Here is a 21236-nt window from a genome sequence, read left to right as displayed (position 1 = left end):
GTTCCAAATGAGGATACTGGCTGAAATCTTCTGAGTTATTCGCACATCTGCTTCTGCCATTCTAATGGAGTTCTTGAGAAAAATTGCACCTCTATTAATTAGACCATAAACTCAAACTAGAGCTGTGGTGCAGATTTCTGGGGATTGGAGCAAATTGTGTCTGCAGTTGTTAGTGCAGAAAGACAGAGTGTGAAAGAAGTTATACTCAACTCCAGCCCACAGAATTCACAGGAGCCATTTAACACCATTAACCAAAAATAAATTTAAACCCTGGATCACATGTCATTGATGTGCTTGTTCCTTCAGAGGCCCAGTGAAGCATGTGTTATTGCACTGGTGTAACAGAGCAAAACAAACTGCAATCGTTTATTTCATTTTACCTGCAATAAGGAAACAGACAGTGGATGGCCCCACTAGAGTTGCCATCAAGTACAGGATCTGGTAGAGAAGAAATGGTCTTGAAACAGATGGGTTTTTCCTTGAAGTTTCAAATCCATTACCCAGCAGCTCAATGATATTTGCGATTTTTGATGGGTCCCAGCGTCGCCGTTGGTTGAAGAACTCCTTGAATTCTTGAGGGGCGTTGGTGTACGAGTCGGAAGCTCCGCAGTACTCGATTCGCCAGCCCTGCTGCAGCATCAGGAGGCAAAGCCACCGGTCTTCACCTACAGAGCACATTTCAACATCACTTTGTAATGATATGGAACAAGGGAAGAACTGGAGAGCAGTTGTGGAGGAACTGTAAACACTTGATACTTTGGGACCTGTACTCACTGGACTTTAGAAGAAAGAGGGGGGATCTCATTGAAATCTCCCAAATATTGAAAGCTGGGATATAGCGAAAAAGGAGAGCATGTTTTCTATAGTGAGGGAGTCAAGCACCAAAGGCCACAGTCTCAGAATAGAAGGACGTCCCTTTAGAAGAGAGATGAGGAAGAATTTCTTTAGCCAGAGGATGGTGAGTCATTACCTCAGAAGCCAAGTCTTTGGGTATACTTAAAGTAGAGTTTAATAGCTTCTTGATTAGTAAGGGAATCAAAGATTACAGGAAGAAGGCATGAGAATGGGGTTGAGAGGGATATAATTCAGCCATGATGGAATGGTGGAGCAGGCTTGATGGGCTGCATGGCCAAATTCTGCCTGTATCTCTTAGGGTCTTATGGTCTAAACAGCAAAAAATAGAACCGATGGCAACAACTGCTCTTGAAAACTGTGTGAAACGGTCAGCTGGGCTTCTGTTGTTTAATCCAGTTGGGAGGCCGAGGTCAGAATGAGGAGAGATAGAGAACTGCTCCTGCGGGTGTTCTTTATGTGAAGTTGCAGAGGAACCTTATAACCATCACAAACAGGTGGTTAACAAAGTTAACTGGTAGCTAATCATTGACAGGTTTGGAAATTGACAGACAGACACAAGGCAGATGGATAATAATTGTCATAAAGTCATAGAAGGATACAGAACAGAAGGAGGACCTTTGATCCATCGAGTCTGTGCTGACCATCACACAGCCACTGACTCTAATCCTACACTGATCCCATGTTTTATTCTCCGCACATTCTCATCACCTCTCTCTGGAATTTAATACTCACCTGAACATAAGTGAACTACATGTCTGTGTGTTTTTGGGATGTGTGAGGATTCTAGAGCAGTTGGGGTAACCCCATGTGGTCACAAGGAGAATGTGCAAACTCCAGCACTGAACCTGGGTCTCTGGCACTGTGCGGCAATGGCTCAACAAGCTGTGCCATCCTAAATCTGAAGGGATATTCAAATGTGAGAATATTTTGAATAACTTGTGTGATGAGATAAAATGTCACATTTTCAAGCTTAGCAAAATCACATTGTGGCTGAATAAACAGTAGAAGGAAGCATTAAGTTACAAAGAGATATCAATTGATAAAGGAACTGTAATAAACAGAGTCAAATGCAGACAGAATGAGGTCGGATCTTTTGTCCCAGTAAATAATCCAAATATTTGAGGTAAATCTAGAGAATATATCTAAAGGGGTGAGATGCAAGCCAATTGAAGGCGTGCTATAATTATTCTGTACTTTGCTCTACTTAAACCCCACTAGGACAACTGGGAGCAGTTTTGAGCACCTCATTAAGGAAGGTGTGTTCTTGGAACACAGGAGGTATTTACCACAAAAGTACCTTCACAACAGAGGCAATGTTTAGAACCAACCGGCCCAAGTACACTGTGGAGGAAAGGCAGGAGCCATTACTAAGGCCACTCTGGGAGAAAATGTCCGCTTCAGAGTGGAGCTGACCATTGATGTATCCCATCTTTAGAAAAATTTTGCCAGAGTTTTGGATCAATGTTTATAATTATTCTTTGTGTCCCCCAGCTGTGCACCTCCAAGTCTTTGAAAGCATGCAACAAAAGACTTGCCTGCTGTGCTGAGTATTTCTGACTTCGCTCCTGCACTCTCTGCACTCACAGTGTACACATTTACCTTGGTCATACTGGAGGTGCTCCACTGCAGTCGTGGGCTTCATTGCATATTTTTTCAGTACGTTGTCATCCATTAGAGCTGTTGCCCTGAACAAGCTGAAGCAGCCTGGACTGCACAGCACGCAACCCAGCACGTGTTCGGATGTCTTCTGGAGCCAGTGACTAACAGCGTATTCAAACTTCTGGTACCACACCATAGGACCTAGGATACATCAAAATAATTTTGTAAAAGCAGAAATTATACAGATCCTGTGTGAATTTTATTAATTTATTGCACAAGAGTTGTTCACTGTGAATACTGGATTTCACATTTATGTGCCCTTATAATTTCCAGTGACAGTTTTCACATCAGCACTGTAACTGTAACAGGGATTTCCTGTTTCCTTTATTCAAAGAACTTACTGCCACTTTGTTTTTTCAATAGTTTTCTCACATTGATAATACAGTCCCAGAATATTCAATGGTGAAGATGAAATTTGCTAAACCTGTTATCAGTAATTAAAGTGTAAAATCCCACAGGTAATTAACTCTGAAGTGAAAACAGAAAAATTTGGAAATATTCAGTAGTTCTGTGATTGCAGACCCAGTTTCAGTGGCTGAACAGGCGATACATTGACAAGCTCAGCTGCTTTCCTGATCCTCCACCTTTTCTAAGACTGGCCTGAATTTTAACCCTCCTGGGCAGGTGATTGGTGTGTGGCAGCTTAAATCCTACCCTTGGATGTGGACCCGAGGGTTTCCTCTTCTACCAGCTGATTTATCCCTTCAGGCATGCAGGAACTGAAAATCCATAAGATCATTAAAAGGATACTTTTATGTGAAGTTTATCTACTCGGAATGTACAGTTATATTGAGAACAAGCAAGATGGAGACAAGAAGCAGGCTATTCATCACTCAAGGCTTTTCCACCATTCATTTTAATAATAGCTGATCTGTATCTTAAACAATATAACTTTCCAAAGGTCTGTAAACATGAAAGCATCTGCCCTCTTTGCCTCAGTAGGAGTGTTTGGATTGTGAGACTGTGCTAGGCTTAAAAAGAGATCAGGGCCTTTTGGAAATTTTCGGCAGGCTGCAATAATCACAAGAGGTCATCATTTGGCAAGGCTGCGTGAGGTTTAAAAAGAAAGGGGCCTTTCAGAACTTCTCAGCACACTGCAAATACAGTGATCTTTGGTGCTTGGCAGGGGCCAATAAGATTTAGTGAGGTACAAGCAGAGCAGCCATTGTGGGAGTGGACCAGTGTAAGAGTGGTCATGCTTAGGCAAGAACAGGTGAGGTTTGATCTTAAGCCTGGGAGGTTAGGGGTATAACAGGAGCAGGCAGGATGCTAGTTCAGATAGTGGAATGGTTCCCCGATGAGTTGTGGGATTTCAGGGTATCGAACGGTCTCCTGGATGACTGCATTTGCGGGAAGTGCACACAACTTTAGCTCCTGACTGACAAGGTCAAAGATCCGGAGCTAGAGCTAGATATACTCAGGACCACCTGGGAGGCTGAAAACCTCATAGATGAGACTTTTCACAAACAAGGGAAAATCTGCAGATTCTGGAAATCTGAGCAACACACACAAAATGCTGGAGGAACTCAGCAGGCCGGGCAGCATCTAGGAAAAGAGTACAGTCGACGTTTCAGGCTGAAACGTTTCAGCAGGACTTTGACTTTTATTAAGGTGGTCACGCCCAGAGTGCAGGCATCAGACAGAAGATGGGTGAGTACCAGCAGAAGAAAGGGGGATAAGCAGTCAGTGCTGGGTCCCCTGTGGCCATTCCCCTCAGTAACAAGTGTACCACTCTGGATACTGCTGTGGCAGGCTTGGAAAATTATCTCTCAAGACAAAACAGCAGCAGCCAGGCCAGGGGCTCAGTGTCCGTTCAGCAGGGAAGGGTAAAGACAGGCAGAGCGATAGTGATAGGAGATAATTAGGGGTCAGGAAGCAGATTCTGTGAATGCAAATTTGAAACCAGGATGGTGTGCTAGGGTCCAGGATGTCAGAGAGTGCCAGCAGAAAATTGTCAAGGGAGGGTGAAAAGCCTGAGTTTGTGGTGCACATTGACAGCTGTGACACAGGTAGAAAGGGGGAAGAGGTCCTGCACAGAGAGTATCGGAAATATGGTAGATGATCTTGTTATACAGTTAGAGACTGGCAGGTATGACATTGTGGGCATCACTGAGTTGTGGGTGAACAAAAATTACAGTTGGGAACTTAACATTCAAGGATGCTCCTGGTATCAAAAGATCAGGCAGGAAGGCAGAGAGGGTAGGATAGCTCAGAGAGGTGACATAGGAACAGAAGAGTTAAGAAACTCTTAAGAAACTGAAAGGTTAAAAAGACCCTGACGGAAGGTATCTTCTGGCTCCCGGACAGTAGCCAAAATGTGAGATATCAATTTCAATGGGAAATAGAAAAAACGTGTAATGAGGGCACTGTTATGATAGTCATGGGGGATTTTACTCTGCAGGTATATTAGGAAAATCAAGTTGGTTCTGAATCCCAAGAGAGGAGATCTGTAAAACGCTTACGAGATGGTTTCTAAGAGTAGCTTGTGGCCGAACCCGCTAGGGGAAAGTCAATTTTGCACTGGGTTATCTGTAATGAACTAGATTTGATTGGGGAGATTAAGTTAAAAGAATCTTTAGGAGACAGTGATCTTAATATAAAAAAATTCACACTGCAATTTGAGAAGGAGAAGATGAGGTCAAATGTATCAGTATTACAGTGGAGTAGAGGGAACTACAGATGCAGGAGAGAGGACCTGGCCAGAGTTGACTGGAAAGGAACACTAGCAGAGATGATAGCAGAACAGCAATAGCTGGAGTTTCTAGGTGCAACTCTGGAGACACAGAGTAAATACATCCCAAAGATGAAGAAGTATTCTAAGGGGAAGATGAGGAAACCATGGCTAACAAGGGAAGTGAAAGCCAACATAAAAGCAAAGAAATTAGTGGGAAGTCAGAGGATTGGGGAGCTTTTTAAAACTGACAGAAGTCAACTAAAAAAAACCGTAAGGAGAGAAAAGATGAACTATGAATGTAGCTAGCCAATAATGTTAAGGAAGATATAAAGGTTTTTTTTCAAATATATAAAGAGTAAAAGAGAGGCAGGTGTGGAAATTGGACCACTGGAAAATGATACTGGAGAGCTAGTAATAGGGGACAAACTTATCAAGTATTTTGCATCGGTCTTCACTGTGGAAGATACTAGCAGTATGCCAGAAATTCGACAGTGTCAGAGGAAGAAGTGAGTGTAGTTGCTATTACAAGAGAGAAGGTTCTTGGCAAACAGAAAAGTCTGAAGTTAGATAAGTCACCTGAACCAGATGGATTGCACCATAGGGTTCTGAAAGGGGCAGCTGAGGAGATTGTGAAGTTATTATAAATGATTTTTCAATAATCACTGGACTCTGGAATGGTTCTAGAGGACTGGAAAATTGCAAGTGTCGCTCCATTCTTTAAGAAGGGAAGGAGGCAGATGGAAGGAAATTTACAGGCCATTTAGCCTGACTTCAGTGGTTTGGAAGATGTGGGAGTCCATGTTTAAGAATGAGGTTTCAGGGTACTTGGAGGGACATGAGAAAGTAGGCCAAAGTCAGTATTGTTTCCTTAAGAGGAAATTTTACCTGACAAATCTGTTGGAAATTCTTTGAGAAATTAACAGGCAGGATAGACAAAGGAGAGTTCGTCGATGTTGTGTTCTAGGATTTTCAGAGGCCTTTGACAAGGTGTCGCACATTTTGCTGCTTAACAAGACAAGAGCCCATGGTATTACAGGAAAAATTCCAGCATGGATAGAAGATTGGCTGTCTGACAGGAGGCAAAGAGTGGGAATAAAGGGGGCCTATTCTAATAGTAGTGTTCTGCAGGATTCAGTATTGTGACCTCTTCTTTTTTTGTTACTTGTAAATGATTTGGATGACGGAATTGATGGCTTTGAGACCAAGTTTGCAGACGATACAAAGGTAGCTGGAAGTTGTTGTCAGTGTTGAGGAAGCAGGGAGCCTGCAGAATGACTTGGACTTATTAGGAGAATGGGCAAATAAGTGACAAATGAAATTCAGTATAGGAAACTGTATGGTCAAGCACATTGGTAGAAGGATTAAAGCTGCATACTATTTGCTAAGTTGCAAGCAAATTCAAAAATCAGAGGTGCAAAGCGGCTTAGGCTTCCTTGTGCAGGATTCGCTAAAGTTTAAATTGCAAGCGAAGTCAATGTTAAGGAAAGCAAATGTAATGTTAGCATTCATTTTGAGAAAACTATAATATAAGAGCATAGAATACTTATATATACTTATATATAGAATACTATAATATAAGAGCTTTATAAAGTGCACTTGGAGTATTGTGAGCAGTTTTGGGCCCCTTTTCTAAGAAAAGTTGTGGTGGCATTGAAGAGGGGGCCAAAGGAGATTTTCACGAATGATTCTGGGAATGAAAGGATTGATGTATGAGGAGCATTTGATGGTTCTGGGTCTGTACCCGCTGGAGTTTAGAAGAATGAGAGGGAATCTCATTAAAATCTGTTGAATATTGAAAGGCCTAGATAGAGTGGATGTGAAGAAGATGTTTCTTACAATGAGTGAATCTAGGACCAGAGTGTAGAGTCTCATAATAGAGGGAAGTCCATTGAGAACAGAGATGAGGAGGAATTTTTTTAGCTTGAGGGCGATGATTCTAGGAATTCATTGCCAGGGACAATTGTGGGATGCCAAGTCATTGAGTATATATAAAGCAGAGGTTGATAGGATCTTGGTTAGTCAGGGTGAAGGCAGGAGAGTGGGGTTGAGAGGGATAGTAAATCAGACATGATCGAATGGCAGAGCAATCTTGGTGAGCCTAGTGTCCTAATTCTGTTCTTATGTTTTATGGTCTTATGGTCAGAGTCACATGGTGTCCCCTTTTCAATAGTTTATATTTTCAGAGATTGTCTGGGACATTTCAAGTTATAGTTTCAACATAAAAATAATTTGTTAGCTACCTCAAAAGAGAATCCAAATACCCATTTTTGAATATTTTAAAATAATTTCCCATTTGGGTCAATAAAGTACACTATTATAATTATTATTAATTTTCTGTATACCAATGCATTCAAGGAGAAGTTACAAAAATTCACTTTCCAGAGTGAGAGCCTAATTGTCAAGGAAACTCATAAACTTCTTGACAATGATTTGGGGAAACTCTGAACAACATGCCATTTGCAAACGTTGACTGTTTTCTTTGACGTTAATTAGTCAGACTGCTGCTCACAATGTAAAAAATGTTTGCTTTTCTTTAATTTTGCTTCTGAGACTCTGGCCAAGTCAGGCCTGCTCCCAGCCTGCACATACAGGCACCTCCCTGTCTCCATGCAGATAATAGCATTTACCTGCCACTCATTACCTCAGCCTATTTAGCCAGAGTTCTCATCCTCACACCTTGTGCACTCATTGAACCAGCTGACCTCAAACAATTGCTCCCAGCTTTCACTCTTCCTGCCTCAAGTTTACCTTGCTGTGTTTAATTTCTGTTTTGTGGACCCTTGAGGCTCGCTGTTTAGTTGTCCATTATTGAAGTTATTGTTCACTGCTGAATCATCTCTGCAGCTCTGTTTCTGGGTCTGTCCTTCTCTACGGTTCAGGACAGGATGAGTGATTAACCAGCAGAGTATGGAAGTTGCCGCTGATATGAACACATGATCCGGAAACAGTGGGAACCATTGCCCACCTGCCTGCCTCTTTCATCCGGCTCTCTGCCTCGGTGCAGCAACTCCATGCCAGTGAGCCTCCTCCCTCCAAGTCCCAAGTCCCAAGTCGCCATGCTTGAACACTTTGACGGATCTCAAACCCAATGCTACAACTTCCTGTCCCAGTGTGCTTTACTCTTTGAATTTCAGCTGTCTCTGTACCCTACAGGCCTGGCCAAGATCACCTTCCTCATCTCTCTCTTGTGACTGGCCGAGCTCTGACCTGGGACATAAAACCAATACCTGCAACAAATAGGAAGATTTTGCCACTGAGGTGCTCCAGGTTTTCGACCATCCGGGAAGCGGAAGGGAGGCAGTGGATTTGATACATAATCCTATGCTGAGGCTCATGCTCTATGCCGGAATACATACTGAAAATCCCTTGAGGTGGAGTACACCTGGAATGGGGAAGTGCTGCTGACCCATTACCATCACAACCTCAGAGTACTTGGAAGACAAGCTGTCTACCCAGGAGATGCTCACCAACTTCAAATGGCCTCTGGCTCTTCATTTTGACAAGTGTCTTATGGAACGAATTTCCTGACCGTCATCAATGCCGCCAGAACCCAGGCCGTTAAGGAGAGCATCCTTCATTCCCCACACGAGCATTAGTGGAGAAACAACTTGTGCACCTACAGCAGACCAGACCACAACCAACACATCACATGGCCACTGTATAACCCATCTCACCCTCTCTGTCCTCCGCCACACTTCGCCGGCCCTACTTGCAAAGGAAGCTCTGGTGCACAGAAAAGTGTCTGGATTGCACTGTGTGTACAGCTTGGACTCCCTACTGAACCTGTCTCTCACCTCTTCAACATCACAGCCATTGTGTGTGGGACACAGCCTTTGTACATAAACACCATGAGTCCATCTAATTCTTCCTGAGCAATTCACCCAACACCCTTCTCAGCCTGAGTTACTCATGCCTCTCCATCCATGACCCTCACTTTGTCTGGTCATCTAGTGCCCTGCTGAGTTCAGGACTCATCTGCCTGCAACCTCAGTTGACTTCACCCGTAAGTCTATGAAAACAGGAAATCGTCGACCTCACCAAATTCCCATAGGAATATCAAGACTTAGCCATAGCCTTCAGTGAAATGGAAGCCAGCATCCTACTGCTTCACAGACCACAGGAAGGCACGATCAACCTCCTCCCAGGCACCACATATTCCCAAAGCTATCTTTGTCCCTTTCCTCCAGAGTGAGCCATGAATGACGTATTGCCCATCCTAGTTGTCGGCTAGTGCAGGATTCTTCTTTGCCAAAAAGAAAGATGGAGATCTTCAATCCTGCATTGACTACTGTGGAGATGAGTGGAAGCCAGCTTTCAGAACACCCACCTACAAATGCTTGGTGATGCCATTTGAACTTTTCAACAATCCAGCTGTTTTCCAAGCCTTCACTAACAAGTTCCTCTGAGGCATGCTACACAGGTATCCTCAACATTCTCATCTTCTCCAAGAAGCCTCAAGACCACATCTGTCATGTCCATTCAGTCCTTCAGCATCTCCTCAAAAAAACTAACTGTACTGCAAGTTAGAAAAATGCCAGTTCCAACCTCAGTCCTCTATTTCCTGGCTCACGTCCTTTCACTCCAGGCATAATCATGGACTAGAGAAAGCAAAGACTGTCATTGAATGGCCCTGACAGTACTCCTTCACGCAGCTACAGCACTTTTTGGGGTTCTCCAACTTCTACCACTATTTCATCAGCAATTACAGCCAAATCACTTCTCCTCTTGACTCTCTCACCAAGCCACCTAGCTCACCTAACTCACTGCCTACAGAATGTGCAATGGGATCAAATAACACTTGAACAATAGCAGGATGATGCAGGAACTACGCCAAAACAACTACAATACTGGCATCCTGTGACAATGTGAACAATTGTCCAGATAAATCCCGTTCACAGAAAACAGGAAAACCGAATGGAGTCAGTTACTACTCTGACAGTCCATTCTCGTTCATCAGCAAAGTGAAAGGTGCCAGTTTTGGTTCAAGTTCACTCCAAAGAGCTGAATTCTGTAGCAGACCATCTTTGACATCAAAGCAGCATTTGATTGAGAGCATCTTCAATGGGTATTGGGAAGCAAACACTCCAGCTTACACAAAGAAAGATGGACAAGGTTGTTGTATGTCAATCACCCGGTCAGAGGGCATAACTGCTGAAGTTCCTCAGGGCAACGCCCTAAGGCAGAGATGATGATGATTGCTGGTGACTGTAAAATGTTCAATCCTGTTTGCAACAAAACTTGGACAACATTCAGGCATGGGCTGATAATTGTAACATCTATATTGCAAAGGTGCCAAGAAATGGCCATTTCCAGCAAAAGGGACACCAGGTATTCTGTAGATGTTGAAAATCTTGAACAGCGCACACAAAATACAGAAGGAACTCAGCAGCTCAGGCAGCATCGATGGAGGGAAATAAACACTTGATGTTTCAGGCTGAGATCCTTCATTCAGTCCTGATGAGTTCCTGCAGCATTCTGTCCTCACATGAAATATTTCACAGTTCTTTCTTCCTTGCTAAGTCTAAATAATGGAAGCATCTACAAGCTCCCTGTGGGAGTATCTTTACCAACAGGAATGTCTAAGGTTCAAGAAGGTGGCTCACAAAGGACAGTGCCCTTCACAAGGGTAGTTAGGAATGGAAATAAATTCTGGCTTTGGCAGTGAAGCCCAAAGCCCAAAAAATAATAAAAGTAATCATTTTGGGTCCTGGGCAGCTTGTAGTAACATTAATGATTTTCCTACCTATTCCGACTGGGTGTACTCGCCCACAGGCAGCTCCGACTTTAGGGTACCTTCTGAGTCTGTCAATCAGCAGAGTTACAGCAGATGGCTGGAATTCAATGTCCCCATCCAGAGTTAAAATATACGTGTTCTTTTTCTCAGTCTGTAAAGTAGACAGTTTAGTTAAATCAGGAATTTAAACTCCAGTCTGCTCAACAGGTCTACCAGTCATTCACTTCCTACTCACCTCCAACCTTCCAAGAATTTTAGTTCCATCCTCTGGATGTAGATGTTGGCATATAAAGTGTTTCCTGTACAGTCTCCAGCCCAGCACATAGTACATACACATCACCTGGACAGAAAATACTGGTTAAAGATTTGGGAAAAGACAGATTGGAACAGGAAAATGAATCATCTGCCACTCTGGCTATCATTACATGAAAGGCTCATGAAGAATGCAATTGGCATGAACACAGAGATAGAGCCCTTCCTCAGCAGAGGGAAACTCCATTCTGTAATATCATCTAGTCTTCAGCTAGTGCAGAGACTGCTGCCAAGCCTGATAACAGTGCCTGGTAACTCAAAGCTGTTCGCATCAGGATAAAGCGTTTGAAAATGCATTTACCATGGAAGAAAATGCAATAATCACCATTTCCAGGTTATTTCACAATCCCAAAAATTCAAGTGACCATATCCTGATAAATTGGGATGAGACTTCCACTTCAGACACCCATCCCATTCACTTCCTGGCACACACAGTTCTGAACATCACACGGAAAATCAGGACACTTGAGTGACTACCATCAGGACAAGTCATTCTCAAGCAAATTGTTCCACACAGTGCAGTGTCAGGATGGACCCTCATTAAAATAATCCCCATACAATCCTTCGATCGTATGGCTATATCACTGCTTTCCCTTCACAATACTAAAGCACTCCTTCTCCCTGACTTTCACCCACCCATCCTCCCATTCCCAAATCCTTGACCAGCATGGATACCAACCACAACAACCACTGGTCTCCCTCATCTCCCCTCAAACCTTCACTCATCCAAGCAGATTTCTTGTCTCAAACTCCCAGTTACCTCCCATTCCCATGAGAACTGCAATGAAGGCCCCAGCAGACCCATACCATGATCAAACCTATAACCTTTAATCCTCTCCTTCCAAGACCTAGCCTCAAGCCCATGGCCACAAAAGTGCAAAGTCTTTCGCACATAAGATCTATGTAGCACTAATAGGCCTTCATCCATGTTTACTTTCAACCAAATCATAGATTTACGAGAGCCTTTGTGCATCCAGTTTGTAAGTTAAGGTATAATTTTTTAGAGATGGGTGCCAATGAACAATTGTCTCTTTAGATGGAATTGGAACATGAGGCCTGAAGAACATTCTCCACTGTTCCACTCTAATGGATGGATTGAGACATTACTGAGTATAACTAGTGAAAACATGGATTGAAAACACTCTGCAGAAGGTTTTCTGGTGATAACTGTGGCTTGTCTTGAGTAAATTAGCAATATCAGCAATTACTTAGGGCTAAGTTTGCATGAAAAAATGAATAGAACTGTTGGAGAATAAATATCTGCAGGACAAAGACCATTGAATCCAACCATCACCTTAAAAATTCTCTGCTGTCAGGCATTGTTGTTTTTCAAATCAATATCAGTTTGCACTATGATTAGTTAATACAGAGTTAAACCTTGGAATAACCTGAGGGGCTCCTAGGACATAGCTAGATGACCAAGGATCACATGAATGGTTTTCTGCATCAGCACTGATCTGGAATACCGCAGAAAAACAATGGTATCAGGTTGCAAATTTGAAAGTTATCATATACCAAAACCAGTTGGTAATTTTTGATGAAATGTACCATAGTTGATATTTTTGATAGAATATATCTCAGGGAATTAGTGAACAGTTGATTATCAGTTATTCTGTCCTAGATTTCCAATACTGAAGCTGAAATATTAACTTCCCAGCTTAAACGCTAATACTTAATATGGTAGTCAACTGCATTTTTCATTGAATTTCACTTTTAGGCATGTGCCTCTCTGCCAGACCCTCGGAATAATATTCATATGGGTACTCTCAAAGTTTCTTCCAGCAAACCCCTCAATTCAATCAGGTGGTGGACACTCTGCCAGACCCCAGCTTTGGAAGCCAGGTGGAAGCTCTGCAGCAGGTATCTCCACAAACTTGCTCCTCAGTGAAATTTAGTAGGGTTGGAGTCGACAGCTTGGCTGATATACTGCTGGTTACAGAGCTCAACTATTGCACAACTGAGCTTAAGGCCCAGTCCTTAAATAGGAAGTTAGAACATTTCAAAACTTAAATTCCAGCTTTGCTCTTTGCAAGAGAAGTAACTAAAAGGGCAGTACAAAAGTTTTGCAAAGTCAATGCTGAGGTCACTGGCCATTGAGTTAAATGCCTAATTGTTCCATCACAGCAAACCAAAGTTTTACATTGAACCTGTGACCATCTTTTCCGGTTCTGAACAAACTCCGTGTCTTTCAGATGGACGTGTAGACCATTTCCACGAGGTAAGGTGTACGAGAGTCGTCCTCCATAGGGAGTGGAGATCACTTTTGTTCCTGAAGCACCATTTTCATCTTTATCTGAAGAGCTTCTGGAGGTGGTTGTTTGGAATATTCTAAAACAACAGAGATCTTATTAATCACAAGGAAATAGTGACCACATCCTTTATTATTTATGGAGTGACATATCTGGGAACAAAAACCTGCAGAGGTTGTCTCAGTTTACACAGAGCATTTCTCACTATTTTGGGAAATCTCCAGCTTCAGTTAAAGCACAAGATGTCTGTCTAATCTACAGTGAAAAACCAACCTGACAGCAGAGCCAGGCTTCATCCACTGAACTGCATGTCTCACTTACTTGGGCAGGTATTTATGCTCCCAGTGCAAGCCTACTCAATTACAAATATTTACTGAAAGATAGATATTCAGATGTACTTTGGCAGATGTTTTAATTAATGTTGAAAGCATTGTGAATGCTCTTCCCACTGGAAGCATGTGCCGACCAACCAGCTGGAGTGTTCAAAGATATCTTCAATCTCAAACTGCTGTGGTCTGAGGTTCTCATCTACTATAAAAAGGCAGCAATTATACCAGTACCCAAGAAGAGTATCATAGGTTATGTCTAAAATTAATTCCTGCCTGAAGAAGGACCATGACTCCTGCAATTTGCTTACTGCTGGAACAGTTGTACGGTGGGCAAAATCTTACTGATTCTCCACTCAGCTTTGGAGCATCTAAATATCAGCCAGAATTATATTAGGATACTGGTTATCAATTATAGGACAGCATTTAATACCATTATCCGCTCAGTATTAAGGACCAAATTTTTAAACTTGGGCCTTTATATTTTCCTCTGCAACTGAATCCTTGTCTTTCTCATTGGGAGATAACAGTCAGTGCGTATTAGTAATGATATCTCCTCACTGTCAATCAACACAAGCGTGCCACAATGATGTGTGCTTAGTCTAATCTAAGCCTGCTCTACTCTCTCTACACTAATGACTGTGTGGTTATGCATAGCTCAAATACCATCTATAAATTTGCCCATGACACCACTGTTGTTGGTAGAATTTCAGGTGTCAACAAGGAGATAGATTGACTGGTTGAGTGGTATTGCAACAACAACAACCTTGCACCAAACTTGAGCAAGACCAAGGGATTAATTGTGGATAAGGAAGAAGAAGTTGGGAGAACACACACAAGTCCTCATTGAGGGGTCAATGGTGGGAAGGGTGAGCAGATTCAAGTTGCTGCTTAATGGGAGAGGGGCAGGTAGTTACTTATGAAAGCTAAGGGGCTTTTGAAAGGAAGTCATGGGTTGTCATGGCATTTTAGAGAGCAGGAAGGATTTCTGTAACTGAGTACTGTCACTGACCCTGGACCAATGAATTAGCAGCCATTAAGTTGGCACTGAAGTTCTTCTGTCATTATGCTATGACTTAGCCTTGTCTTTGAAATTCCATCATTTGGAACGGAAGAAGTTCCAGCTACCCACAAAGAGCCAAATGAAAACAGGAACCTGGGGACCAGCAAATCAAGTCAAGTCAACTTTTATTGTCATTTTGACCATAACTGCTGGTACAGTGCATAGTAAAAATGAGACCATGTTTTTCAGGACCATGGTTTACATGACACAGTACAAAAAACTAGACTGAACTATGTAATTAAAAAAAACACAGAGAAAACTACACTAGACTACAGACCTACACTGCACTGCATAAAGTGCACAAAAACAGTGCAGGCATTACAATAAATAATAAACAGGACAGTAGAGCAAGGTGTTAGTCCAGGCTTTGGGTATTGATGAGTCTGATAGCTTGAGGGAAGAAACTGTTACATAGTCTGGTCGAGAGAGCCCGAATGCTTCGGAGCCTTTTCCCAGATGGCAGGAGGGAGAAGAGATTGTATGAGGGGTGCATGGGGTCCTTCATAACACTGTTTCCTTTGCGGATGCAGTGTGTAGTGTAAATGTCTGTGATGGCAGGAAGAGAGACCCCGATGATCTTCTCAGCTGACCTCACTATCCACTGCAGGGTCTTGCGATCCGAGATGGTGCAATTTCCGAACCAGGCAGTGATGCTCAGGATGCTCTCAATACAACCCCTGTAGAATGTGATGAGGATGGGGGGGGGGTGGGAGATGGACTTTCCTCAGCCTTCGCAAAAAGTAGAGATGCTGCTGGGTTTTCTTTGCTATGGAGCTGGTGTTGAGATGTAAGTCAATATATTATTCTCCAGGTTTTTTTTCTCTCTACTCACCCCATTTTCTGAGCACAAGCAAGGTGTTAGTGAGATGAATAATGCTCCTTGTTGTTGCTTCCAATGAACAAAGTAACACTGGAAGAAACCATTTTGGCTCTATGTTTCACGGTGGTAAATGGGACCTCATAATAGCAATGTCCAGACCCCAGAAATGAACAAACTAACTAAAATGAAATCTAAGCATTTTCTAAAGGTAAGTTTCCTGCAAGTTCTTGATTACTAGAAGCCAAACTCAGGAGAAAAGAATCACTTCCATACCTGTAGTTTTCATCTATTGCTTTGATGAGCGACTCCACATATTCATTGATAACTCTCTTTCTGGTGCCCACCTCTTTAGCTGTAACATTCCTGAAAGCATCATCGAACATAATGTGGACTTCAAAGTCAAAGATGTCATCACTTTTATCCAAAGCCTTCCATCGCTTTTCACTGAATCTGTCCAACCTGTTGGCGATATATAAATGGATTCACAAGATGTTACCAACATCAGAGCCGCTGAGAGGGGTAATGACAGTTCAATGTGGAAAGAGCATGCGTCCAAAGCCTGATCATTGAAGATGTTGTATTTACTTAATCTATAGCATTTAAATGCAGTGCACTGTGTTCTACCCAGGAAAACACGTGAAATTACACAGCTCGGTATTCACTCTTTAGTTCATTTGAGAACTAAAATACTCACAATAAGTGTCTGCAGGAGCTAACGTCTAACTAGAGCTTATCTCCTACAAACCACAACACGTGAATTGAAATAATATTAAACAACAGTGTGGCTCACAGCCAGACTGAGAGGAACTGAGACATCATTAGTGGAGAGAATGGTGACACCCAGTTATACAACAACCTCCAAACTGGATGAGGAACTGGCAAGTGAAATATAGGTAGTGATTAAAAACTTTATCTTTCAAAATACAATGCTCCTTTAGAGACTGATCAATACACATTTAATTACCCTTTATATATTGGAGAATTAAATTAGATAAGTAGATAGCTCATCCCAAGTACCTGAACAATGAAGATATTAAGGGTAACATTTCTTCTGTTGATTCATGCCACAAGGTAACACACACATAAATCATCAGATTTTCTCTTCTACTTTTCCTGCTAAATAGAAAAAAAAATGAATGAAACAGTCCGTTTGGAATTTTGGGTTTTATGCATTATGGTTTACTTGTGAAGATTGGTTATACTGTAGCATTTTGCCTCAAAGGTTCAAACCCCACTCGAGGCTGATACACCTCTACCATACACATTTCTGAAGTCAAGAGGGGGCCTACAGGTGGTGTTATCCTAGGAAGACCTGCTGATTTCTCTCTTGACAAATGTTAAAAACACTGACTAAGAAATCATTGTAGCAATGTTGAAAGGTAATTAATTTGTGGAGGAGGTGTTTTAATGATGTGATAGAATCTCATAAATTCAGTTATGTTGAACATAACAACTATTATGACTGCGTGAATATTCAACAAGACTGCCATTCTATCAGCACCTGTCACTTTGACAGATGGCTCACTTTCTTAGGGGAAAACGTAGATGGCAGATGCTCAAACACAGAAAAAGCAGGAGGAGAGCTGATCAAAAATGAAAGGTTCTCTGTTTTAAGGAGGAGTGAAAAAGGGGGCCCAGAGGAACTTCCAGGTTTGGAATCTAGGACTTGACCTCCAGTGATAAGAACATGCAGTGAGGGATGCACAGGATGCTGGCGGTAGGGTCATGGAAAGTCTAGCTGCCTGAGGTTGAGAGACTTGATGTAGTTGCAGGGATGGAGATATTGACCACACAACTCTGTGGCTACAAGAATAAATATCATAAGTTTGAGATGTTGTCAAAACCGCATCTATTGTAAGCCAACAAAGCAAGTCATGGCATGACGCAGGACTCTGAGCTGTATAGGAGCATGTGGGGGATGGTGTTCCGAAACGAATAGGAGACACTTGACAAAGACGTGTCTAAGGGTGCCATGTAAGAATGGAGCAGTGGCTGCCAACGTTATCCAAATGAATTTAGAACTGGTCAATTTATTCTTCAAGAGGGATCGGTGTCAGTAGTAAAGTTGGGTTTACCAAGACACTATCTGTTTAATTCAAAGTTGATCTGGTAAAAACACTAAACTGGAGTCAGGGATAATGGCAGCAGTAGAGTGTTTAGGTGAGGGTCTTCTGTTGTTGGGAAAATGGGAAGAGTGAAACATGCTCCAGTGATGAGATGGATTGGCAATGTTCTGCCAAGGCAAGATTAGGGGAGAGGTGAGGGGGTGGAGGAGAAAATAATGGAACAGTGTGTGCCAGAACCAGCATCATTGTGCAGCAATCTTCCTGCAGCAAGATGTGAGAGTAAGAGTGACCTCTGTCAATTCCTCCACTTTGGGAATTCCGACAATACAACCAAGTGCCAGCTCTAAAAATTAACTTCACAATAAGAAAAATATCAAGGTTTCCCCACCGGGATAGTTAAACATTCCACAGCTTCTCACAGAACAATATCAGCAGGGTGTTATCTCTACAGTATATTACAGTGGAGGAAAGCATCCTGAAGAAGTTCAAAGTAAATTTATTTTCAAAGTCCATATATAAGTCACTGTATACAAGCCTGAGATTCATGTTCTTGTGGGCATACTCAATAAATCCATAATATAATTATAACCATAACAGAATCAATGAAAGACTGCACCAACTGGATGTTCAGCCAATGTGCAGAGATCTTGAACGTAAGTCCATAAGTTGTGGGAACATTTCAGTGATGGGGCAAGTGAAGTTGGTTCAAGAATCTGATGGTTGAGGGGTAATAACTGTTCCTGAACAGGGTAGTGTGAGTCCTGAGGCTCCTGTACCTGTTTGACCAGACTTTCCTTTACCCGTTCCGTGCCTGAGTAACATCGAACCACATCTGTATCTGCAAGATTTCTTTCTGGCCACTTAATTTTGAGGAGGCCCATCTGCGTGGTGACTGGGATCTCTGTTAGTGTTTATCTACTTAGGACTTGTACCACAGAGAGTAGTGCTGCAAAACTGCTAATGGCTGCAAGAGAAGTGTACCAAGCCCTTTAAAATAATGCAGCATTGGAACACTGCATGAATATTTTTTTGCCTGTGAGCATTATTAAGACGAACTTAGTCAAAATCTAGCTGGAAGCAACATTTTATGATGTGAAGAGACAAAGTCAAGTAACAAATCTATCTCAAAAAGACCTCACAGTATGAATGACTGTATTGACATATTCAGACAGACAGACATACTTTATTGATCCCGAGGGAAATTGGGTTTTGTTACAGCCACACCAACCAAGAATAGCGAAGAAATATAGCAATATAAACCATAAATAATTAAATAATAATAAGTTAATCGTTAATCATGCCAAGTGGAAATAAGTCCAGGAACAGCCTATTGGCTCAGGGTGTCTGACACTCCCAGAGAGGTGTTGTAAAGTTTGATGGCAACAGGTAGGAATGACCTCCTATGACGCTCAGTGTTGCATCTCGATGGAAGGACCAAGGATTCAAGGACCAAGGATCATCTTTACAAAAAACATGCATTTAATTTTACTTCAATCAGACATTCGTCTGGGCAACAATGATTTTCTGACATTGTGTAAGCTAATTGCTCATCTGTGGCCTGTATACCTGCAGGGTATAAAATCCATAGTCTCCTGAGATTTATCCTTTGCTTTTAAAGAGAAGAGAACACATAAAATCATACTACAATACTTAAATAAGACCAATTATTGATCCTATTCTCAGCAGGTGGAATAGAATCAGAGATTTAGAATCAATTCATCCTTTCATTTGCATTTAGGATTAGAACCCACAATTTTCTCTGAAGCAATCTACCAATGTTTTGCAAAATTTGTACAATTATTTTGTTGTTTTGCTTACAAAAACAAAATTTATGTAAAATGCTTAAACTAATCCTGAGGTTAAATTATTTACAGCCAAGACAGTTTAATTTATTCCCTACTTTTGTTAAAGTTTCAAAGAAAAAAATGTATAGAAAGAAAGATATATGGCAACTTGGTGTCTCCTGCCATCTAAAACATGCAATGATATCTGTACCTTGGGTTGCTTTCCTCTGTGTTCTGTGGACTGATGTGGAATCTTTTGTTCAGAAGCATGGATTGTTCTAGAAAGGCAGCTCCATAGATTCTCCGAACAAAGGTCTCTGATGTCCGTTGTATTCTTTTGACATTCTGGGTCCACACGTAGATTGTTGTGAAAATGAGTCCAACCCACCAGAGTGCCCCAGCAGCTCCCATTAACCCAACGCTGACCATGTTTACTAAATCTCCCTGCTCGCAGATACTGCGAATGATTTCTGAAAAGAGGATATCTACACTAACTGTTTCATTTACCGCAGTTCTGGAATTGGCACAGAAATCTGAGATATTAAAATTATTGTTTGTCTGCAGGAACTCATTGTAATGAATTCTGAAAACTACCAAGAGAAAGGTGAGCATGACAGGAGAACTTAGGATCAAAGGAAGACCAAAACTTCGCTTCACTGCATGGACCTTACACGCAACACCCCCAAACCAGGAACAAAGCATTGATGCCACAGCCTGCACTCCAAAAAGGCCCAGGATTATTCTGATTTCATGAGATGCAACATCACTGATAGTTGCCCACTCCAACTCTCGAATGGGTATCAAAGCTCCTACAACACAAGCAGTGACAACAATTCTCACTACACTGATACACAGGCTCAACATATTCCTGGATTTATCCAAGTCATATCTCAGATGTCTAAACATTGGATGCTTCCAATTTGAGATAAAGTTCTCCCACCAGGTTAAGGAAGTTATAACTGAGAATAATATAATCAAACCCAAGTACACCACATCATGTTTCTTTAGATAAAACATCTGGACAAATAGGAAGAGACCATAGGCACACAAGAGAATGAGCAGCCCAGCCAGAGGAGCTGTGACTTTGAACCGATGGCTGATGTTCAAAGAGATCACTTGTAGAACCGATGGGACGAGATAAACGCTGTTGGAAATGAACACGTTGGTCAGGATGTCAAATTGAGGAAGGCAGACGACAACCAGCATTGCTGTACCAAAGGATGCAACTGCTTCCAGGAGGCACACCTGAAAGAGATGCAAGAAGCTTTAGACTTCAGGTGAAAAGAAACTTAACAATCAATCTCACTTGATTTTTCCAGTCAAATATCCCATGTGCAACCTGAAATTATCCTTGGATTGGGTGTAGCTCATGTGCTGATGCAGAAGACCTTAGTTTCAAGTCCCACTCTAGAGATTTCTGGTGTGTTACTCAATTTACACATCAGGATGGTGCTGGCAAACTGACCCATGTCCTCTCAGGTGGCACTATTTGATGAAGGTCAGGAAAATCCGCCCTAACTAATGTCACTATAACTTACCACATTACAACTCTATGCTTATATCTCAATATTTGGAATAAAGTCTTCTTTTCTGCTTTTAAGTTGCTGACGTAACAACTTTTGGACAGCAACAACCCTCCTTTATATTTTCCTTTGGCTCTAAGCTACCCTGCCAACATTACACTTTGCTATTAT

General features: G+C 42.0%; 1 protein-coding gene across 1 annotated transcript in view; it reads right to left on the bottom strand.

Moving 5' to 3' along the window:
* LOC132402385 (chitin synthase chs-2-like) overlaps positions 1-21236 on the bottom strand; it is a 54448-nt gene that overhangs the window by 10184 nt on the left and 23028 nt on the right. The window contains 7 exon segments of the mRNA XM_059985243.1: positions 344-665; positions 2455-2655; positions 10932-11073; positions 11158-11262; positions 13382-13562; positions 15966-16151; positions 19754-20787. Of these exon segments, the coding sequence (XP_059841226.1) occupies positions 344-665; positions 2455-2655; positions 10932-11073; positions 11158-11262; positions 13382-13562; positions 15966-16151; positions 19754-20787 (2171 nt within the window).

The sequence above is a fragment of the Hypanus sabinus genome, chromosome 12 (assembly GCF_030144855.1).
Source record: "Hypanus sabinus isolate sHypSab1 chromosome 12, sHypSab1.hap1, whole genome shotgun sequence".
Classification (NCBI taxonomy): Eukaryota; Metazoa; Chordata; class Chondrichthyes; order Myliobatiformes; family Dasyatidae; genus Hypanus; species Hypanus sabinus.
The sequence above is the reverse complement of the archived record's forward strand: the minus strand, read 5'-3'. Positions and strand labels throughout refer to the sequence as shown.